Below are 22535 nucleotides of genomic sequence, written 5' to 3'. Positions count from 1 at the left end.
ACCCAGACTCTACTCTATCATGCCTGACGCCATGAATCCTCAGATTACAGCCCCGGAGTTAGTCAGGAGTTGCCAATAGCCGACCCTGCCTGCATACAATTACTCCCAGATCTTGAGACCATAGAACCCAGATTCACCCCAAATGGTCCCCAAATGCTCACCTAAAACTTGGGGCACCCACATCTGAGATGTTCTTGTAGCCCCCGGGACCCTTGAGACACCAGATCCTCTTATGATGCCCTGAGTCCTTAGATATGCCAGACAGATGTTCTCTGACCAAAATGACTTGGGTAACCCATCTCAGAGCTTCTTCCCCCCCTCCCCCCACCAAGATCCATATGTCAGACTCCAAGATGCTCTGGGAGCCAGGGATCAAAACCTCTTAGACCCACCCACCCCAAGCCAGTGTTCCCAGGAGCTTTGGGTTTCATATATAGGACTCTGAGGTGCCTCCCCTATGTAGTGCTGAAGGCCACCAACACCTGGGGCCCAAGGCACTGGTCCCAAGTCCTCAGATAACCTTCTTTCAAAACCCCTTAGGCTTGGATTTCAAGCCCCATAATAGTCTGGAATCTTTGGTTGCTTTGTATCCATAGATCCCCAATCCCCTAAAGGCTGGAAGCCCAGCTCCCAGAAGATGGGATGTTCTTGGCAACCCAGACCTCTGATCCCTTGGCCCCCAGCCCCTGAGCGACCCAAGGTGCTTTGGGAGCACAGGTCCCAAGACCCCAAGGTGCCATTGATCCCCCAAGTTCAGGGCTCAAGCCTATTCAACATTGGGATTGTCCCTGCTCAAGACCTTGGTCCCTCCATACCAGAGGCAAAACTGAAGTGTCCCAGGACCGTAGCACCTTCAGATCTCAGATTCCTTTGGCCTGGAGTCCCTTAAACCTGATATTCTCTGAGACCGGCTGCCCTTGAATCCTGCTGCCCATAAGCCCCTGAAACCCCAAGGTCCTAGAACTCTGTATTCCAGTCCTAAGGGTCCCAGCCCAAGCCCCCAACATCTCACAGAATGATCCTTTTACGAGGGTGAAAAACAAACGTTTTGAGCTCATGTTTCTGGATTCCGGGACCACCCCAGAGCCCCCCTCCCCACTCCCATTTCTAGGACCTAGCATTGCCATAGATGATTGTGCAGGCGCTTCACTAATCAAAGACACACAGTCAAAGTGGGAGTGTGGCTGGAATTCACACCGCACTCTGCTGGCTACACTGTGCACAAAGTCACTTTTTAGGCTAGCTATGGGTCTACACACACACAGACACACATGCACACCCCTTGCACTCAGCCCCACGCCAAACCTTGAGCCCTAGCCCTCTCCCAAACTTTTTCTGTTCTGCCCTGTTAACTCCTTCCCGTCCATCTCGGAGTTGGGGGTTGCTTTGTGAAGTTTGAGAGCCTGTTGCATGGCCCTCTGTGATCCCTTTTCTGGGCAAGGAGAATGCTACAGTCTCTTTCCTGACTGGGATGGGATTTCCAGGGCACCTCAGATCTGATGGCCTGAATGGGAGGATCAAGGTCTTGGAGCAAGACAGTCTCAGTGCTCTGTGGGCTTGTGACCTGCATCTGGTCCCAAGGATCTGGAAATGTGCACTTACCCTTCTCCATTACCCAGACTTGGATGGCCTTGTAGGGGTTCAAGGGATAGGTCAAGGGGGTCAGAGGGCTAGATCCTTCTGTCACTTCCTTTAAATTATTAACTATTTATTACATCCGGAACCTGTGAGATTCAGCTCTCCCAGCCAGACCCTGGGATGGGTGAGAGAATAGGGGGATGTCCCTCCCATCCCCACTCTGCCCAGCTCTCATCACTGTCAGACCCACCAGAGCTGAGGGCGGAGGGACCGGGGGGGCTGGGGCAGCCTGGGTCCCCATCCCCCTCTCTGTGCCTCGGTCTCCTCCCTTCCGTGGTGGGCGGGGGGAAGCTCCATTCTTAACCTACCTCGTTTTGGGGAGGGGTGGGACGGGGACCAGAGTGCTGTAAGGTGCTGTGGGATCTGCGGCTGAAGCGGTGGGAGCCGGAGTCGGTTCCCCCAGCCCCCACCTCCCAGCACCGCCTCTCCCGGGTCTCCCGGTCCTGCTCCCTGCTAATACCCACCTCTGATCCATGATTCCTCTTCATCACCCCCAAATCAGGGGTGCGTGGAGGGCTGACCCTGGGAGCCAGGAAGACCTCAGACCCTGGAGCCCCCAGGCCCAATTTCCCAGCTGCTTGCCCCTCAGATTGGATGCTTGGCCCCCAGATTTGGGGGAGGCACCCCGACATTTATCTTCCTGATCTCGATTCCAAGCCAGTCTGTGACCTCAATATTGTTATCTGTGCAGGCTGCAGTGGTGGGGGAGGATGGGGGCCAAAGACCCAGCCTTGTCATTGGGGAGGGGGCATGAGATATTCGCTCCAAGAAATGTCTGTGACAAAGTCTCAGCCTGTGTCCTTTATTTGCACTGATGCACCCCATTCACTCACCTTCCTGAACCACCAAGCCAGGCCCCTACCCAGTTCATTCTTCTCCAATTCCTTTAATTCCAGGCAGCCCCTCCAGCTGAGTTTTACACATTCAGTCGCTCAAGTACATTTATGGAACACCTGTTATACGCCAGGCCCTGTTCTAGGCACTGAGGATAAAGCAGTGAACAGAACAGACAAAAATCCTTTCCCACAAGAACCTTACAGTGAAGGAGACAGTAAATGACATGTTAGAAATGATGTGTACTGTAGAGAAAGATAAAGCGGAGATGGGGGTACAGTCATTTTTTACCCAGGGTGGTCAGGGATGCCTCAGTGAGGAGCTGGCATTTGAGCAAAGCCTTGAAGGAGGTGAGGGAGTCCTGTGGATGTCTGCAGGAAGAACATTCTAGGCAAAGGGGAACTGTCCCCTGCAAGGCCCCGAGGGAGGAGCATGTCTGGGAAGTCTGAGGGACATCAAGGGAGTGAGTTTCTGGAGGGGAGGAAGCAAGGAGGAAGGTACTTCAGGGATGGGTGCAGAGGTGACAGGGCAGATCTGTGGGTCCTTGCAAAGCCATCGCATGGACTTTGGTGTTCACCCTGAGTGTGATGGCGATACAGGAAGGCTCCAAGCATGGGAGGGATGTGACCTGACTCAGGTGTTTACACGTTCCCTCTGGCTGCCTGCGAGGAAGACACTGGGAGTGGGTGGGCAGGGAGATGCAGAGGAGGTGGCTGTGATGGCCCAGGGGGAGACAATGGTACACAAGATCTGGTAAGAACAGAGGAGGCAGCGAGAAGTGGGCAAGATAATGGAGCTATTCTGAAGACAGACTCCACCAATTTAAAGAGTTTGCAAAAAAGAAAGGAATCAAGGCTGTGATTCCAAGGTTCCGACTTGAGCAATCTTTAATATTTTATTTAAGCCAACAAATGGGCCTGAGTACCCAGCCTCGGAGCAGGCAGGAGCAGGGAGGATTGTGTTATAATTTTAACAACAGCAACAAAAACAGTAGCAGTCTTAATAGTAGCACTAGGTGAAGGGAATAAAAGCAAGGACTTTGGAATCGGGTCTGAATTTGAGTCCTGGCACCACCACACATTCTGACTTACCCTCTCTGAACCTCGGGTTTCTCCTCCCTGAAATGGATCTGAGATGGTTTAGTAGCACACACACAATATTCAATATATGTTAGTTATTGAGTATCCCTGTATGTCTAGTAGACATTTCCGCACCGGACTCTCATTATGACGACTCTAAGAGGTAAGTTTTATCATTATACGCATAGGAAGCAATTGGGCAGGGAGCCACAGGTGGTGAGTGGTGGAGTCAAGCCCTAACCCTAACCCAGGGTGCAGTCTCTTAATCACGCGGTAATTGCACCTGCTTCCTCTCCAACTGCACCCCTAGGGAGCCAGAGGGGTGAGGGCCCAACTCCAAATTGTGATCGATGAGGAAGAGGGCGTGTGTGAGGGGGTGGGCCGGGCTTCCTGAGTCCCTGACATAATTCCAACCCTCAGTTGGAACGGTGGAAACCAGTTTCTGCATTTGGAGCGGGGTTGGGAGGACAACACTGGGTCTAGGGTGCTTCAAGAGCAGAGGGCATCTGAGGAAGGCTGAGAAAAAGAAAACCGGTCTCTAAGTTGCAGCAATAGCGACACCCGCTGGCCTGTCGCGACAGCTGGGATCCTGAACGCACGCGTGGGATTCAGAGCTGGGGGGTTTCCACAGTCCTGACTGGGTAACCCGAAGGGCGGCGCTCTAGGTCTCCGCACCCGCAGGTCTGGGGGCGGGCCCTACCGCGTCCTGCACCAATCGGAACGCCCAATGCCCTTAGGGGCTGGATTGGACGGAGCCGCAGTTGGGCGCCGGGCGCGCACGCTTCTCCTGGGGCGGGGCCTCCCTCCGGCCGGCAGGGGGCGCGCGCCTGGCGAAGAGGCGACGCTTTCATGGAGGGGGCGGAGGCGGAAGCGCGGGAGGGGGCCGCTGTGGCCCGGGACCTGCAGGCATTAGGGTAAGGGGAGCGGGGTGTGGTTGGGGGTGCAGGAAGGGACAGGTTTGCCCTCGGAAATTCCTACTGACCTCCCCACCCCCTCCCGCTGCCTCGGCCCCGCCACAGGTATGAGGGTTTCTCGGGGGCGACGTCGCTGGGCACTTCGTGTCCAGATTTCAGGGCGCTGTGCGCGCGGCTGGCGGCGGAGCTGGCCACTCTGGGCGCCCTGCAGCGGGAGCAGGAGGAGAGCGCGGAGGTGCTGAGGGCCGGCGACGGTACGTGTGCAGCGGGAGGCCCCGAGGGGTGGGGCCGCGAGGCCGCCGCCGCGCCCTGACGTGTCCCGTCTCCTGCAGACCCCGGCGCGGAGGAGGAATTCCTGCGACAGTTGGCCGACCTGCTGCGGGAGTTGCATTGCCCGGACCGCGCGCTCTGCGGCGGAGACCGCGCAGCCGCGCTGCGGGAGCCCGGCGCGTGCCTGCGCCTGCTGCGTGAGCCGGGGGCTGACCCGGGATGCGGAAGTGGGCGAGGCTACAGCACCTAGAGGGGCGGGCTCAGCACATTGGGGTGGAGCCAGGGTCCCCTCCCCCTCGGGGGCGTGGTCAGAATTGAGGTGGACGAAAGGGTTGGAGGTGGAGGTGGGTGGAGTTTTGGTGGAGTTTTGACGGGAACGCCTTGAAGTTCGAGTGGGTTGGGTTTGCTGCAGCCGGCCAGGTGTTTCCGATGTGGGCCGGGTTCGAAGCCCGAGCAGGGGACTGGGTCTCGAAGTGGGTGGAGCTTATCCTGGACGTTGAGCCTGGGTGCTAGGTGGGTGGAACTAGAAGGCCAGAGTATTTTGAAGCAAATGGAACTTTTTGACCCCGGTAGGTGGGGTGGCAGCCCTCCTTGATTGCACCGCGCTTTTTTCCCTTCTTTTAGGCTTTCTCTGCTCGGAGCTCCAGGCTGCCCGCCTCCTCCGTCTGTACCCGCGGCTGGATCCCAGCCCCGCACCGCCCTGTGGGGAAGGGGCAGAGGAGGGAGCTGACGTGGTCCAGGACCTGGTCCTTACCTTCCAAGCTCTGGGGCTGCCCAGACCTACGCCTGGGACCGCCGCCAGCCGGCAGCTGTGGGAGATGCATGACAAGGTAGGGAGCTGGGGCTTCCGCACCGGGGCCACCCCACTTTCCTTGTAGTGGGGGCGCTTTCTCCAAAAGCGCAGGAAGTGCCCCAGCCACGGGGATGTTTTTCGAGAGCAGTGACCACCATTCTTGAACCCGACGCCTGGGTCCTCAGGGCCATGGGGAACTGGAATCCACGGAGAGTACGTCTGGTTTCTGCCTAGTCAACCTCAGACTCCTCCTTCTCCCATCAGATCGCGGAGCTGCTGCCTTCCCTGCCTCCGGGATTCCTGCAGCCCCTCCTCAGCCACCCGCTGGACGCACCCCGATGGGTAAGACTGTGTATGGCTGTGTGCCAACAGCGTCCTCACTCGGAGACGAGAGCCAGGGGGACCCCTGGTGTGACTGGGACCTTTTTCCCAGGAGGCATTGGAGTCTTTGTGCCAACGGCTGAGAGATCAGTACTCCTGCCGCCGCCGCCTGCTTCTCAAGCGCCTGGACCTCACAACATCTGCTTTCCACTGGAGTGATCGGGCAGAGGTGTGGCCACAGGGCCTTGGCCGGAGCAGGGAGGCCCAGTCGTGGGGGCTATCACTACTGGGAGGAGGAAAAACCCTTATAGCGGGTTTTTAGATTCTTGTAAGGTCCGGGGCTCTAGAATGTTAGGGCCTCCAGGGCATTGTAGAATCTAGAGGCCCAGGACATTCTAGAATTCCCAGCTCCGAGCTGGCAGGGTCTTCAGGAACTACACATAGCTCTTGTTTAGAGATGCGGGAGGTGAGACCATAAGCGGAGAAAGAGATGCTTCCAAGATGACTGATCCCACCTGGGGCGGGCTCTTGGGCACCTTCTCCATGCCCTCCCCTCCCCAGGCCCAAGGAGAAGCCATGAAGGCAGTGCTGATCCCTATTCGAGAGGCTCTGACCCCAGAATCAGATGTCTCCATCGCACATGTCCTGGCTGCCCTAGCGGACCTGTCTCGTCTCGTCCCAGCCACCAGCAAGGCTGCCCGCAGAGGGACCTGCTGTGCCATCAACAAGGTGGGAGTAGGGAAGGGCCCCAGCATCCTTGGCCTTCACACTTGGCTCTCTGGTCGCCTTGCTCATTTTTCTTCCCCGAAACTCAAGTCTGATCAACTCTCAGGTGCTGATGGGCAACGTGCCGGACCGAGGGGGCCGTCCAAATGAGCTGGAGGCCCCCATGCCCTCCTGGCAGAGCAGAAGGGAGGATGGAGGCGGACGGAAGGCAGGCCGCCAGAGCTGGGGTCGCAAGAAGAAGAAGAAGTAAAGGGGAACCGGTGGTTGGGTGGGGGGGGGGGTCCTCTCTGCCAGTCCTTGCGGAGTCGCTTGGAGAGCTTCTCTTGGCATCTGGCTCCCAGGCCCCACATCCCCTGTTCCTAAGGTCCCAGATGTCCTTCCCCCACCCGCCGCTCAACAAGAACCACGTTCTCTGGAAAATAAATTTAATTTATGACAGCTGTCAGGCCTGTCTCTGTGGGGTGGGCCGGGAGTGCTCAGGTTTGAGAAGGGGTAGGGGTGTCTGTGTCCATTGGGTCTCAACAGGCCCCGTTGCTCTGACCCTCATAGTCCTTTGGTCTTTCGCAGCACATCGTTCCCTTCCTGCGGGCATGGGGAAGGAGACGTGCGGGCATTGGACAAACAGTTCTGAGGTGCCCACCATGTGCCAGCCCCGTTCTAGGCACCAGGAATACAGCAGCGAAAAGTACAGATTATAAAAAGCCCTGCTGTCCCAGAGTTGTCATTTCTGGCAAAGAGGAGCAGACATTCAACAAGACAAACAGGCAAAAACGTATCGTTTGTCAGAAGGGTAAAGGACTTTGGGAAAAAACAAAGCAGGAAGGCATGAGCAGGACTGGGGGTGGATTGCAACTTCGAGTATGGTCAGAGGGGCCCTCACTGAGAAGGTGGCGTTCGAGCTAAGTCCCAAAGAGGGAGCCCCCATGTGGGCCTCTGGAAGAGCATTCTAGGCAGAAGGAACGGCCAGTGCAAAGGCCCTGAGGTAGGAGTATTTTTGGCACGTTCAGGGACCCTAGGGTTCAGTGTAGCTGAAGCAGGGTGAGTAAGGGGTTGAGTGGTGGTCGGTGAGGTCAGAGAGGTGATGGAAGCAGATTGTGGGAGGTTGGCCACAGTGAGGACTCAGGCTTTCCCCCTGAGTGAGACGGAGGCATGGAAGGGCTCTGAGCAGGGGAGGGACTCAGGTGTTCACAGGCTCCTGTCGCATATCTATGGTAGCTTCTCTCCTGTCTCTGGAGCCCCAGAGTTAGGAACTCTGCCCAGCCTGTCACCTCCCATCCTGACCCGTGCTGTCAGCGTAGCATATCGGTAAGGAGCTTCCGTTTTGGAGGCAGACAGAAGACCAGTGTTTGAGTCCTGCCTCCAACACTTAGGAGCTCTGCCACCGTGGAGGGCAGCTTAACCTCCCTGGGCCTCAGTTTCCCCATCTGTAAAATGGAGATGTAAGGACTCGGTGAGATGACACTTAAGTCTAAACATATCCACCATGAAGCCGCACAGACACTAAGGGCAGGAAACTAGAGTCCATGCTGTAGGCACTCTGCCGCAAGAGAAGAAAACAACTTTCGGAGTAAGAGATGACGAACTCTTCGCCGAAGGTGGTGTGGATGCAAAGGAGGCGAGGCCTTTGGCAGTCCTGCCGGAGGAGGCCGACTAAGAGGACTTGGGACTGGCTGTGGGGGAGGTGAGAGAGGTCAGAGCCAAGTGGGGCCTGGGAATTCAGCTTGGAGGACTGGGTGGGCGAGGCCCTCGTTCGAGGGGCACCTGGAAGGAGGAAGACGGTGGGTGATGTCGGGAATGTACAGGGTCTGCCAGACGCTGCGGGGGCGGAGCCTCACCCAGGCTTCTGTCTAGTGGATGGATGAACATTCCCATGGATGTTCTGTTTGGTCTCTCCCTTTGAAGAGTAAAATTTACTCCAGTGACATCAATTATAGCTCCTGATGTATCTGGCCGTATCCTGGCCATTTTCTTGTTTTCTTTTATTCTCAAAATTCTTTTCCTGTTCTACTAGTGGCTAGCCCCTCCTCCCACCCCACCAGATTAAAATTTTTATTTTTCTATCAACATTAGAGGGGCGCCTGGGTGGCCCCGTAGGTTAAGTGTCTGACTTTGGCTCAGGTCATGATCTCGCAGGCTGTGAGTTCAAGCGCCACGTCGGGCTCTGTGCGGACAGCTCAGAGCCTGGAGCCTCCTTCGGGATTCTGTGTCTCCCCCTCTCTCTGCCCCTCCCCCTCCCCCGCTCTGTCTCTGTCTCTGAAAAATTAATAAACCTTAGAAATTAACCAGTGTCTATACTCTCCTGCCCAAGCAATTGAGGACTCTTGCACCTTTTTCCTTTGCTATGCTTTTTCAAATCTGCCTGGGGTCGCCCAAGCAAATGGCCTGGCCTCCCCTGTATCCCGCTGGTGGGGGCGGGGGCAGTCCCTCCTCACCGTCTCCGGTTCCCAGGAAGGGTGTGGGGGCTCTGTCTGAGTCCAAGCATGGCAGAGGTGGTACTTGGTCTCCGGCTCCAGGGATAGTGTGTAGGAGAGGTTGTCCTCAGTGCCTGTGTGTGGGGTGATGGGTGAGGGGGGTGTGGGTACAACGGGAAGGGCTTCGTGATCGTGAACTTAATCCCCATTCACCAGGCCCCCTTCCCAGGACTGCCACACCCTTCCCAGGGTCTTACCACAGCTGGCATGGGGAGCTGGTGTGGGTGGGCCGGGGGCTCCGGGGGGGCTCACATCGCCCTTGGCCCCTGGCCTCTTCTTACACTCCACCTTCACACGGTCTCTGCAGTGTTTGTGGCAGCACAGCCCACAGTCTGGGGCAAGGTCAGCAGTTAGTGGTCAGAGGCCCAGCCTGGACCCCCCCAGTTGCCCAGCCTGTAGGTGCTGGAAGCCCTCCCCACCACGGATGCCTCACTCACCCTGACAGCGGTAGCCTTGCTTGGTGACTCCCCAGAGCTGGGAAGAGAAAGCAGAACTGGTTACCTGGACGAGGGGAGAGGCTGGGGGTGGGGGTGGGGGTGGTCTCTGGAAGTGTGGAAACCACGTGGTTGGGGAAATTCTCAAGGCTAGAGGCTTAAGTGGGGATCTGGGCATTAAAGGGATTTGGAGGTCACTGCAAGTCTGGGGAGTCATCGAGGATATTACAATTAAGTAAAATCTGGAATGAATGAAATGTGAATTCTATAGGCAGGGGTTGGGTCTCTATTACCTGCCTGGCCCCTCTGCCCCCCCCGCCCCCCCCCAGCCCTCAAGTCCAGAACTGCCTGGCACACAGGAGGTACTCGCTAAGTATTTAGCGAATGAAAAATAGGTTTGGAAAAGTAATCAAAGGTATGTGAATTAGTTTTGGTTTGGAGACAGAGAGCTGTCAATTATCCAGAGTTTGAAGATACGTTCAATTCGAAAATTATCCAGCGTTTGAATTATCTGGACCCTAAAGACTTGGATATGGATTCTGTTTGGAGATAAGCTACCCAGGTTTGTAGATTATCTAGAGTTTTAGATATCCATGGTTTGGCAGTGACCCGGGACGGTGATCATCGGAGATCTGGGCATTGTCTAGACTTCAGGTACATCCACTGTCTAGGGGTTACATGGGATGTGAGGCTTATTTGAACCTGGGGGATTTTCTGGAACTTGGGGCCTGTAAGCCTTCCAGGGCAGCCTGTCCTTTTGGAGTTAGGGCTTGGGACTCTTCAGGGGAGATGGGCACGAAGGGCGATAGAGGGGCAGGGTGCTCACGAAGCCGCTGCAGCTGTCACAGAAGGTGGGCTTGCGGAAGGTGACTTCACGGAAGCTGTGCAGGAAGGCCAGGCCCAGCTTGGAGCAGATGGCGCTGGCCCGGAGGAGGTACGCCGTCAGCTCTTCTCGGGTGAAGGAGCTGTTCCTAGGGGCGGGGAACCTCAGCACGACCGGCCCCTTTCTCCCAGACTCCGGAGTCCTGGCAACCCCACTCTCCCCCCCGCTTCGGAGGACCCAGCAGTTGGGAGTACTTACCCCCGGCAGGGCGGTGGGTGAAGTCCATGGCAGGCGAAGGGGAAGTTGCCTGAGAATCGCTCAAAGTCCTCCTGAGAGATGGTTCCTCGGCCTTCAGGGTCATAATTCTTGAACACAGACTTCAGAGGAGCATGGGAAGGGGAGGGTAAGGCCAAACCGTGATCCTCACAGTCTCAGATCTCGTCTTCCACGTCAGGGCTGCACAGATACCTTCCTTCCTGGCCCCCTTCTTACCTCCACCAGCTGCTCCACATGCTGACCCAGGGTGACCCTGTCAGGCTTGGGTGTCACGCCAGGGGCCCACTCCACCACCAGGGGCGCTTTGAAAGGGGAGGGTGGCTGGGGCAGGGACAGAGGGGCACAGTTAGTCAGTGCGTGGGCTGTGGCTGGTGGTCAGGGGCCGGGGGTCACTTCTCACCAGACTCTTGGGGCAGCGGGGCTCCCGGGCGTAAGAAAGCTCATAGATCTCATCCTCCGTGTAGAAGAGATCCAGGGAAAGCTGGGGGTGGGCAGGACGTTACAGACCCCTGTCCCCATCCCCCCCGCCCCCACCTTCGGCCTGCACCCTGCCGGGACCCCCACTCTCATCCTCTTCCCCAGCCCCTCTTCTCCGGGGACTCCCAGTGTCCTTGCTCCCACCGGGCCACCATTCAGCCTCCACACCTCTGTCCCCTAGTCCAGAAAGGCCATCTTCTCACTGAGGCCTTTGTGGGTCCTTTTTAAAATTGTAAACCCCTGTCACTTTCCCTGCTGGTTCCTACTTTATTATTATTATTATTTCTTAATGTTTTTTATTTATTTCTAGGAGAGAGAGAGGGAGACAGCGTGAGCAGGGGAGGGTCAGAGAGAGAGGGAGTCACAGACTGAAACAGGTTCCAGGCTCTGAGCTGGCAGTCAGCACAGAGCCCGACGCGGGGCTCGAACCCATGAACCGCGAGATCATGACCTAAGCAAAAGTTGGACGCTTAACCGACTAAGCCACCCAGGCGCCCCTTTTTATTATTATCTTTTAAATGTTTTATTTATTTTTGAGGGAGAGATAGAGACAGCGTGAGCAGGGGAGGGTCAGAGAGAGAGGGAGACACAGAATCTGAAACAGGCTCCAGGCTCTGAGCTGGCTGGCAGCAGAGAGCCCAGCACGGGGCTCGAACCCATGAACCATGAGATCATGACCTGAGCCGAAGTCAGACACTCAACAGACTGAGCCACCCAGGCGCCCCTGCTGGTTCCTACTTTAGCCTCCAGCATCGCACTTATCCTCCGAAAGACCATCTGATTTACTCACTTACTTTGTTTGATTGGCTGTCTCTCCTCTACTGGAAAGTCAGCCCCACAAGAACTGCAGGGGTTTTTGTTTGTTTATTTTTTTCTTATTTTTATTTTTTTCTGATGTGCTCACTGCTGTGAGCCTAACTGCCTAAAGTAGTGTCTGGCTCACAGCAGGTGCTCAATAAATATTTGGGCTTGCTAGCCTCCTCGAATCAGCGAAGCATAGGGCCTTGGGCTCCCACCATCTTGGGGCAAGGCCAGCTTCACAGGCGGGCCCCACACTTAGATGGGCCCCCACCTCATTTAATGCCCTGCTCTCACCGTCTTGAAATAATTAAGAAGTTTGAACAAAGAGCCCCGCATTTTCATTCTGCACTGGGCCCTGCAAATTATGTAGCTGGTCCTGTCTTAGGGTCTGCAAATCAGTCAGACTACATGGCCTTCAGAATCCCAGTCTCTCAATCTGTAGCTCCTTGGCGGGGCGGGGAGGATATATATATATATTGTTATTTATATTATAGAAATCAAATATAGCTAGGGGCGCCTGGGTGGCTTAGTCGGTTGAGCGTCCCACTTTCGCTTAGGTCATGATCTCGCGGTTCGTGGGTTCGAGCCCCGCGTCGGGCTCTGTGCTGACTGCCAGCTCAGAGCCTGGAGCCTATTTCAGAGTCTTTGTCTCCCTCTCTCTCTGACCCTCCCCCGATCACGCGCTCGCTCTCTCTCTCCTAGAAATAAATAAAAATATTTTAAAAAAATCAAATATAGCTAGAATCCCACACTCTCGGTCTCAGGATGTAGGATGGTGGTTAGCGCGTTAACACACAGGTTCTGAGGCTGACCTTGGGTTCAAATCCAGGTTTTACTGCTGTGGGACTTCACCTTGTGGACCTCAGGTTCCCAGTCTGCAGAACGGGCGTGACAAGGGTGCAGACCCTCTTGTACCCAGGACCCTAAGCCCCTGTACCCTCCAGGTGCAGTGTCCAGGCACCCGGCCTGGGTAGGGCAGGGTGGGGCGGGGCGGGGCAGCTCACCGTGAGCAGATGCAGCAGGTCCTCGTTGGCGGTGCAGGGCGGGTGCTGCCTCTGTAGGGCTGCCAGCTCCTGCAGCCGCAGGTAGAGGCTGTTGAGTTTGGGTAGGTGCAGGCGGCCGTCTGGGAACCTGTCGGGCTGGGCCTCATGCAGGGACACCAGGTCTTTGAGGTGCACGCCCAGTACAGGCAGCCGGAAGCCTGTGCACTCGGCCCAGGTGCGGCGGTAACGGGCATAGTTGTTGTGGGCAGCAAGGAGCTCAGACAGCTCCAGCAGGGCCTATGGGGGAGGGGCGTATTATGCAGGGGGAAGGATGTTATGGGGGAGGCCATTTCTGCTCCCTTAGCCACCCGCGTGAGTTCCGGACCCCTGGGGGGGTGTCCAGTGGCTTTTTGCACAGCTCCCTGAACCCCCTCCATGTCCCACACTGTCCAGCATCCCCCCAAACTGCTTTTCCTTTTGGGTCCCCATCCCAGAAAGCTCCGTATCCCCCATTCCCCAGGCTACAGGGATTTTTTTTTTTCCAAAACTGAAATCTGATCATGGGTGCCGTCATCATTACCAAACCTTCCCTAGCTGCCCATTGCCCTCTGGATAAAGCCCAGACACCTTAGTTCAGCTTGCAAGCCTCAACGGGGTCCCCCACCCTGGGCATCCCCCACCTGCCAGATCCTGACTTCAGCCACACACTAGACTCATGAGTAACTCACTCTTCCCATGCACTTCCCAGGACACGCCTCACCCATGCTCCTCCCTTGGGTGGCCTCAATTTGGTGTCCTTCAGGGCATCATTTCACTCCCCACTTGGACTGCAAGTTCTCTGTGACCATCTCTCTTATGTGTCTCCCAAAAGTCCTGCTCAGGACCGGAAGCGCGGAGTAGAGAGGGGTCAGCATGATGCGTGCGTGGTTGAGGAGGGAGGAAGAAAGGCAGAGGACAGAGTCTAGGGGTCTGTTGGATTTGGAGGAGTAAGGTCTTCGGGTGGCACCAGGCCCCCTGGGTGGGTGGGGGGGACTGGGAGCAAGCATGGGGTGGTTCAGGATCGCTGACCGCCAGAGCCCTGGGAGAACACTGGGGGTTCACCTTGGTGCTGTCAGGGCTCAGGTGAGCATGGGAGTCCTTGAGTCTGGAGATGGCACTGTGACACAGGCCCCCCGTGACCGCCATCAGTGTGTTGAAATTCTGTAGCTGGCGGAGCCTCTAGGAAGGAAGGGTGGGTGATGCAGAGATGGTGGGTATCACACAGAGGAGAGGCAAGCGGGGGTTCCCGAGACAGCATCCCGGTTGAGCTGGGGTGTCAGGCATGTGTGGGTGTGGACCAGCGTGGGCAGCAGGTGAGATGTGTCAGGCAGGAGTGGGTGTGTCAGGAAGGGGTGGGCTCAAGCAGGTATATGGGCATTCCGGGTGGGGGTGGGGTGGTCAAGCAGGTGATAGACTGATGTGCAGTCAGGGAACAGTGTGGCAAGAGGGGGGTAGTCAGGCGAGTGTGAGGAGTTGGAAAGGTTTGGGGACTAGACAGGTGTGGGGGATTCAGACAGATGTCAGGGTGCCGGGCACCTGGGGTTCAGACAGGGAGACAAGACGGCCTGGGCTCTGGGCAGGGGTTGGGAACCGGGCAGAGGTGAATGGGGCGATTGAAATGGAAGGATCAGAAGGACCTAAGAGACCAGTGTGGGGCGAGCCGGGCATCAGGGACAACCGTCTCATTCCCCTCTTTTTCAGGTTTGCAGGGCAGACGTCGCTGTGGGGAGGGGGTGGAGCCAGGGGGAGTGGAAGGAGCTCAGACGGAGGAGGCCCAGGGCAGACATTAGAACCTCCAGGCCTTAGGGGCCAGGCAGGCGGACAGGCGAAGCAAAGTGCTGGAAGACGGGAGAGGAAGGGCGTGGTCTGCGAGGAAGTACGCAAGGGGGCGTGGCCACGTGGGGGAAGGAGGCTTCCCTTTTCGCCAGAAAGGAGAGAAGGTATCTATTTAGGGAAGGGGAAGAGAGGGGTTGTGACACAGTGGGGCTGGGCCAAGGACAGACCTGACGTGATTGGGAGGGAAGTGTGCAGGCTGTCCCAAAGGGACGGCCGGGGCCTAGAGACTGAGGTGAGAGTGACGCAGACGTGGCGACATGGAAGAGACGGTTTCACTGGCCTGTGGACAGAATACTCGCGCATGGGGCTTGGGACACTGGGCTACGGGGACGTTGTCAACAGCTACGTCTAGGCCTAAGGAAGGGGGTGTCGGGGCGGGTTCGACGTGGGGTTATCAAGGCCGGGAAAGAAGTGCAGCCACAGTCCGGGTTTAGAACCTCGGGACTGGAGCCTCGGGGGCGGAGTCAGGGTGGAGGTGATGCGGGGGGGGCGGGGCCAGGCCGTGGATGACGTCACCACCCGCGCTGGTCCCCTGTGACTGAGGGCCTGCCAGCTGGAATGTGGGGGGTGTAGGGGGTCAGATAACTGCGGGCGGCGGTTGCCTCAGTCCCTGGGAGCGGGCCTCACCTGTGCCACGTGGATGAACTTGTCCAGCACCTGCGCGCGCTGTGCGGGTCCCGGACGGCTCAGCACCATGACCTGCACCCAGCGGGACACGCTGTTGCTGAGACCTACGGATCCTTCCAGGGCCGGGCAGCCCCGCACAGAGCCCTGCAAAACGTAGCCCCGCAGATCCTGGGGCTGGGGGTGAGGTGGGCATCAGGGTGGGCAGTGGTGCGGCAGCCTTGCCCTCACACGCCCATCCCCCTAGCAGCTGCGACCTCTGAGGCCCTAGTCTGGCTGTCACATGTCCTTGACGTCACCGTGGCCCTGTCTCTCTGAAGAGAAATATTTAAATAAAGTCAGGCACTGTTCTCAGCCCTTTGTTATATTAACTAATTAAATCCTCACATCAACTCTGCGAAGTGAGTACCGTAATATACTATTCACATTTTAGAGATGAGGCTGTCGAGGCACAGAGGATAATTGGCCCAGAGTCACACAGGCGACAGTCAGGGTGAGAACCCAGTCTATCGCTCCTACCTGTCTGCCCACCTGGTGTAGTCAGCAAAGGGAAGAATGGCAAAGAGGACATGAAAGCAGTTTCTATTTGTTCTGCTCAAGGGGTCAACATTCCATGCCCACATGTACTGCACAGGTGTGTGTGTGAACAATCAGGAAATTTCCAGATGAAGGAACTGGTTGTGGCCTTCCCCTGAAGTGGCGATGGCAGGAGCTAATACTTATATATACTTATATATAGGTTGAAGCATATGAAATCGTCATGTGGGCAGGTAAAATAGGGCAAAATATGGCAATTTCAAATGGTTCTACCAGATAGCATTCCCTCCGGACCGGGTACACTGACCCTATGAGGCAGGAACCATGCAATACCCCTTTTTACAGAGATGGAACTGAAGCACACGGCATGTGCATGCTTCCCAAAGAAATGAATAATTAATAAAATATTTTGAGCGCTTACTATGTGCCAGGTATTGTGACAAGCATTTTTAAGTGGTTGTTTTAACTGAATATTCCCAACCATCTAATGAGGTATTGGGACCACCATTTTACAAGTGTGAATCCCAGAGAGGCTGAGAAACGAATTCAAAGGTACACTGATACGGAGGGGCTGCTGGATTTGGACCCAGGGTTTCCGTCCTCAGCCAGCTTAACTCGTTTGACTGAACCTTCTGGCACCCATTCTGAGAGTCTGAGATCCCTGTGCAAAGCCCGTGCACGGCTCTCTGAGTCTTGCCCGGCTCCACCCCACTCCATGCCCCCCCCCCCCCCCCCCCCGGCCATCAGTCCTCAGTTTTTGTCAGCATTCAAGAGTCTCTCATGGTTTGCCTCTCTCCCTTTCCCCCACCATTTCCGCCCTTCTTCTCCCCCCCCCCCCGCTGGGGGAAGGGGGTCCTCACCGTGATGGCCTGGAAGGACCGGAACTCCAGGTAAGTGAGGTGCTGAGCCAGCTCCCCCGTCTCCAGGTGGTCGAAGAGCAAGGACACTTTGCGCTTTTTGCCGAGGCCTGGGCTGCTCAGAGGGGGCGGGGGGCCTGGGCCACCGGGGCTCAGGCTGGGGGTTAGAGAGGGGCAGGGTATTGGACGGGTTCGGTTTCGGGGTGGAGGATGTGCAGGTGAGGGGAGAGGCGGCAGAATGGGGGTGGGGAGCGGCTGACTCACAGGCTGGAGGAGTCTCCCAGGCTCCTCTGGGCAGAGTTGCCCTCCTGCTCCACGGTGGCCCAGAAGCGACCTATAACCTCTTCTAACTGAGGCTCTTGATGCACTGTCTCAGGGTGTTGGGTCAGCCAGTACCTGAGCGGGGTTTAGAGATGCGGCTGGGGGTGGGGGTGGGGAAGGTCTCTAAAAAAGGTCTCTTGGGCTGAGGAATCTCTAGGTGCTGGGCTAGGGGGTCTCTGGAAGGTGAGGGTTTGGAGAGGCACCAGCCCAGGGCTGTCTCTAGGAGTAGGAATGGGGGTCTCTTAACATGGGGTCCCTCTTAACACGGGGGGATCAGTGGAAGATAAATTGGGGGGGATCTCTCAGAGGTGGGATTGCTAGGGAGCAGGACAGTGGAGGGGGAATTAAGCTGGGGGCCTCTGAGGTGGGAAGTTTTGGGAGAACAAGGGGGGGGGGTCTTAAAAGCTAGGCTGGGGTATGCAAAAGGTGGGGGGTCGGGGGATCAGAGCTAGAGGTCCCTGGGCATCAGCTGGAAGAAGGTCTTTAGGATCTGGTAATGGGCCTCTAAGAGGTGAGGGTTCTAAGGGGCAGAACTGGGAGGGCCTGGGGAACCGAACCAGGGCTGTCGCAGAAGTGGTATTTGGGGAAGCAGGGCTTGGATCGGTGGGGAATTGGGATGGAGACTCCCTGAGAGGTGTTTTTTTTTTGGGGGGGGGGGAAGGAGGACAGTAGGGGTCCTGAGTCATGGGAGTAGAGTTCGTGACCCAGCCCTACCTGACCAGGTGACAGATCTGCAGCCGCTTCAGCTCCTGTGTGTTCCCTGTGGCCTCCTGGTACTTGAGTTCTGGTCAAGGCTCTGATATCCGGCATCCCAGACCTGCCTGTTCACCCTGTCCCCGTCCCCCAGCCTCGCCCGTCTCTGTCCTGTGCCCTCCACCCACTGCTCATGGCCCTGGGAGGATATAAGGTCAGCAGACGGGTGGCGAGGTGGGCAGAGGGCAGCACCCAGCTGTGCATGGCCAGTGCCATGTTGAGAATGTGGTCCCCGCGGCGCAGGCTGCCAGCTGAGTCTGGGGGCGGGAGAAGGGGGCTCTGTGTCAGCGTGGCTCCTGGGCAAAAGACTGCAGGCTGGTTCAGGCTCCAGCTCTACCTGTGACTCCCCGCATGAACTAGGGCAAGCGACTTAGCCTCCTTAGGGCGTCTCAGTTTCCTGGTCTGTGCTGTGCATAGACAGACCAGCACAGCACCTGGCAAGTCATGTCGCAGATGGAAATAGCCTCAGACCTCCTCTCCTCCTCCACATCTCGGGAAAAAGACATGCATGTGTTTCTCTTACCCCTAATGTAGTGGTTGAGATTCATTCCGCACACCCTTGCTCCCATTTTATGCTCCCCCCAAAACTGAGGCCTAGAGAGCGGTGGGTGTTTTACCACCTTAGGGTCAGGGAAGCTGGCCAGGGAAGGGGACACTCACCGAAGGACTGAATGCATTTCTCCAGCAGCTCATCTTCGCTGCAGCCGCCCTCATTCAGCATGCCCAGAGCCATGGAAGCCATGACCTTGCTGATTTCCCGGGGGCTGGGGCATGTCTTGTGGCGCCGGGCCTGTCGGGGCCGGCCCCGCCCCCCTGTTTTTGCTGGGCATTCCTGGTGGGACTTCCTGTGGGCACACCCCCCAGGGAATCATGGGAACCCCGTCCTTTGGGCCAGACCCTCAGAATTCTTCTTGACCCTAAAGCCCCAAGGCATTATGGGAGAAGCTCCCCAAAGGCAAACCCCCAGACAAAGCCTCCTGACCTTCCAGGACTCATGGCGGAAAACCCCCCGCAGTATTCCAGATAATTTGAGCCTTCTCTTACAGGTAAACTCTATGGATTACTCCTGCCCCCTTCAGGGAATCAGGAGAAAAGACTCTCAAGACCACCCTGAACCCCCAGGAAATCATGGGAGAAGACCCCCGGGATTACCACGGACCCTACAGGGAATCACAAGAACTCCTTCCTCCAGGCATTGGCCCCAATTCCCCTTAACTATACAGTCCTGAGGCATTACGGAGAGACTTCCTGTTGGCGACCGCTGGGATGACGTTTGACCTCCCAGAGAATCATGGGAGAAGACCACCCAGAATCATTCCTGTCCTCCCCAGGTTCTGCCTTCAGGGAGACTCCTCCGAACTGCCCTTTGCTCTGCGGCGCTGCTCCCTCCTTCCCCCAGCCCTCAGGAAAGCAGGAGACCCTGCGATCCCACCTGTCCTTCCTCCCCCATCTGGACCCCTGGACCCCGCACTAAGTGACACACCCCTCCCCCAAGACAGTCCTTTGGTAGGACCTGAGTCTTAGCCACCAGCCTGGGTCCCTGGATTCGGAGAGAAGATACAGGTGCACAGTGGCCTCACCAGGGCTCGTCAGAGCTGGGCAGGGTCCCTGGGGCTGAGGCAGCTTCAAGGAAAGTTTAAAAATAACCCTCGCTCTGCCTTGTGCCTCCCTGAGGCTCGTGTTCCAGTTGGGGAAAGAGGGTAATGGAGAGCCAGGGGTGGTGGAGGAAGGAGGCAGCAGAATCCAGGCTGGCATGGCCTTGGCTTTCACAAAACAGGGTTAGAGAAACTTATGTTGGCTGTGTGACTTTGTGCTAGTCACTTCATTTCTCTGGGCTTCGGTTTCCTCCTATGAAAAAGGAGAGTCGGCCTGGGGCCTTCCTGAGGAATGTATTATGAACATTCAATGCCTTGCTCTTCAGAAGTGCTAAATAGGGGCGCCTGGGTGGCTCAGTCGGTTGAGTGTCCAACTCCGGCTCAGGTCATGATCTCACAGTCCGTGGGTTCGAGCCCCATGTCGGGCTCTGTGCTGATGGCTCAGAGCCTGGAGCCTGCTTCAGATTCTGTTTCTCTCTCTGCCCCTCCCCCGCTCACTCTCGCTCTCAGTCTCTGTTTCTCAAAATAAAATAAAGACATTAAAAAAAAAAAAAAGAAGTGCTAAATAAGGGACTTAGTTCACTCAGGCCATTAGGTGGCAAGAGATGGGAAAGTTGAACTTGACATACAGAGAACATGATGGGGCAAACCAGAAGCCAGGCCTGGGGTCTGGGGTGAAAGCAGAAATTGGGAGACCTTCATTACAGAGGCACTGCCATGTCCCTGGGGCATCATAAGGGGTCAGGGAATCAGTATTGAATATTGTTGAGCTGGTATTTATTGAGTTCTTCATATGTTCTGGGCAGGCGCTTGAGCACCTGTTTAGGTCAGTGGGTCTTGAAGCACAGCACCTAACGGACACCTGGAAACTTGATATAAATAGAAATTCTTAGGTGCATATGATCTACAGAATCAGAAGCTTTGAGGGTGGGCCGAGCAATCTGTGTTGTTTTATTTTGTTTTGGGTTTAAAAAATTTTTTTTTTTTATTTTGGGAGCACCTGGGTGGCTCAGTTGGTTAAGCGTCCTTCTTTGGCTCAGGTCAGTGAGTGAGTTCGAGGGCTCTGTGCTGACAGCTTAGAGCTTGGAGCCTGCTTCAGATTCTTGTATCTCTCTCTCTGCCCCTCCCCTGCTCACGTTCTCTCTCTCTCTCTCTCTCTCTCTCTCCCTCACTCACACACACACACACACACACACAAATTTTTTTTAAGATTTTTTTATTTTTTAGTAATCTCTATACCCAACATGGGTCTTGAATTTGCAATTCTGAGATCAAGAGTCACATGAGCCACCGACTGAGCCAGCCAGGCGCCCAGCAATGTGTTTTAGAAGCCCTCCAGGGGGTTCTGATGCATGCTCAAGCTTGGGAACCACTAGTCTAGACTGTCTCACTGAGGACTTCTGGGAGGAAGAAACTGGGGCACAGAGCAGTTAAGTGACTTACCTAAGGTCACACAGCCAGAAAACGAAGTAGCCAGGTCTCCACCAGTAAACTGCTGGATATTATAGGGAGGGGACCCCTTTACCCATCAGAGCCATGCCAGAGGAGGCTGGAGGAGCTACCCAGGCTAAGGACCCAGCCACCATCACCCCTGTGAGGACAGGAGAGCAAGCTTGCCCAGGTGATGGGAAGCCCATTTCAGAAGTGGCCCGGCCCTTACCTGTGGACCGGCTGCTCTCTGTGGTGTCTGGAGCAGCCAGGAGTGGTTTAAGAAGCAGGGGAGCCGCCTTGCCCTGCGTCATACTCCCCTCCCCCGGGGCAGGGCCCTGCAGGAGCTTGGAGTTTCCAGTTCAGGGGCAGGGGGCAGCGAGGGAGTGACTGTGATGGGGAGCCAGGAAGACCCCAGGGAAGACAGACACAGCCAATCTAGGGAGCAGTGATGAGTGGGGGCGGGGCGGCAGGGGGTACAGAGCAGTTCAAACTCCAGAGCCGGCCCGAACAAGACCCAGATGCTCAGACAAACAGCCCTGGCCCTGGCGGCTCTGGACTCCCTGAAGCATCTTTCGCCACCTTTTGCTGAAGGAGCCCAACACCCTACAGCTTCCTTAGCACTCCCCCGCCTTCCCGCGCAGCCGGAGGCCGGGGCTTAGGGTGCTCCCCGTCTTCTTGGGGAGGGTCCTCTCACCTCTTGCTGTCTTTCCTGTTCATGCTTCCTGGTGCGGGGGAGGGGATCTTGCCAAAGTCTGGCTCAGTTCTTCCCCCTCCCCAGTGCTCCAACTTCGTAGCCCCTTGGGAGCTGAGGCCTCCTCTGGTGCTTGGGAAGGAAAGAGGAACTGCCCCTCCCCACCCAGCCCCAGGCCAGGGGGAAGGAAGAGGCTGGGGAGAGACCAAAGGCCCCCCTCCCCCCGCATGGGGATCCCTTCAGGCTGAGGTTTCCGGTGCTGCCAGCCCCCACCCCCAGTCGCCCAGCGGGCTCTCTATCTCCCCCATCTTTCTGTCTCTAGACCCGTGATTCTCTGTTCTGTCACTGTCCTACGTCAATGAGAACAGTTTTTTCTTTTTTATAAAGTAGGCCTAATAAGACACATTTAGGTAAAAACACATACCAGAAGTCTATATTTCTATAAGGACATGTTCACATAGACAATACACAAAGGTATGCATAGAAAGTCACAAGACACAAACATACTTTGTATATTTCTTCTTATGTTTCTTTTATTCCGGGTTTAGTTTTAATAAGACCACTTGTATCCCAGAAAACATTTACTTTATTACCTTTATTGTAACAAATCCTGAGGCAGCGCCTACTGTATACCACATGATGTTCTAAGGGCTTTAAAAGGCTAATTAATTTAATCGTGACACAAACTTAAAAGACTGTTATTGTGCAAAACATTATAGATGGAGGTAAACCCTCTGGGGAGCCCCTTCCTCTCTCACTGTCCCTCTTCCGCAGGGGACCCATAGCACATATTGCTGGGTTACATCTGCTCTGTGGGCTATGTATTTGTTTAGGTATAGAAATACGTGCTCATAGAAACACAGACTTTTCTTTTGAGTATGTGTGTTTTTCTTTTACTTAAATGTGTCATGCTTCACATATTTTTAAGTTGACGAACAAACAAAAGCACAGATCATAGGTGTTTAGGGTGATAGAATTGTGATAAGCCGAATGTATCTATGTGACACTCAC

General features: G+C 56.0%; 2 protein-coding genes across 3 annotated transcripts; one reads left to right on the top strand and one right to left on the bottom strand.

The window, feature by feature from the left end:
• Nucleotides 1-4166: 4166 nt before the first annotated feature.
• On the top strand, nt 4167-7013 carry FAM98C (family with sequence similarity 98 member C). The gene is made up of 8 exons (XM_039217751.1): nt 4167-4465; nt 4571-4719; nt 4798-4932; nt 5360-5565; nt 5793-5870; nt 5962-6078; nt 6411-6578; nt 6682-7013. Exons 1-8 carry the CDS (start codon nt 4401-4403, stop codon nt 6823-6825), a joined length of 1062 nt encoding a protein of 353 aa, XP_039073682.1. The 5' UTR covers nt 4167-4400; the 3' UTR covers nt 6826-7013.
• On the bottom strand, nt 6987-21667 carry RASGRP4 (RAS guanyl releasing protein 4). Of its 2 annotated transcripts, XM_039217749.1 has the most exons (17): nt 21528-21667; nt 18468-18652; nt 17959-18064; nt 17769-17831; nt 16998-17129; nt 16737-16890; nt 15343-15516; nt 13942-14058; nt 12862-13137; nt 10980-11060; nt 10796-10900; nt 10562-10680; nt 10307-10451; nt 9484-9520; nt 9244-9378; nt 9008-9120; nt 6987-8336 (listed from the first exon to the last, which is right to left on the bottom strand). In XM_039217749.1, exons 1-17 carry the CDS (start codon nt 21548-21550, stop codon nt 8292-8294), a joined length of 2010 nt encoding a protein of 669 aa, XP_039073680.1. In that variant the 5' UTR covers nt 21551-21667; the 3' UTR covers nt 6987-8291. The 2 variants fall into 2 exon arrangements, with proteins under 2 accessions (XP_039073680.1, XP_039073681.1); XM_039217750.1 differs by lacking the exon at nt 10796-10900.
• Between the last annotated feature and the right edge of the window lie 868 nt (nt 21668-22535).

The sequence above is a fragment of the Hyaena hyaena genome, unplaced genomic scaffold (genome assembly GCF_003009895.1).
Source record: "Hyaena hyaena isolate Hyena2069 unplaced genomic scaffold, ASM300989v1 scaffold_721, whole genome shotgun sequence".
In the NCBI taxonomy this organism is placed as follows: Eukaryota; Metazoa; Chordata; class Mammalia; order Carnivora; family Hyaenidae; genus Hyaena; species Hyaena hyaena.
This window is presented reverse-complemented; position numbering and strand designations above follow the sequence as displayed.

Bases quoted from the DNA above. Each gene is read 5' to 3' on its own strand.
- FAM98C (XM_039217751.1), top strand. From the start codon at position 4,401: ATGGAGGGGGCGGAGGCGGAAGCGCGGGAGGGGGCCGCTGTGGCCCGG. The intron at 4,720-4,797 runs GTACGTGTGCAG...CGTCTCCTGCAG, and splicing joins GGTGCTGAGGGCCGGCGACG to ACCCCGGCGCGGAGGAGGAA. The intron at 5,871-5,961 runs GTAAGACTGTGT...CCTTTTTCCCAG, and splicing joins CGCTGGACGCACCCCGATGG to GAGGCATTGGAGTCTTTGTG.
- RASGRP4 (XM_039217749.1), bottom strand. From the start codon at position 21,550: ATGAACAGGAAAGACAGCAAGAG. The intron at 18,065-18,467 runs GTGAGTGTCCCC...TCCCGCCCCCAG, and splicing joins GAAATGCATTCAGTCCTTCG to ACTCAGCTGGCAGCCTGCGC. The intron at 13,138-13,941 runs GTGAACCCCCAG...CCTCCCCCATAG, and splicing joins TGAGCCCTGACAGCACCAAG to GCCCTGCTGGAGCTGTCTGA.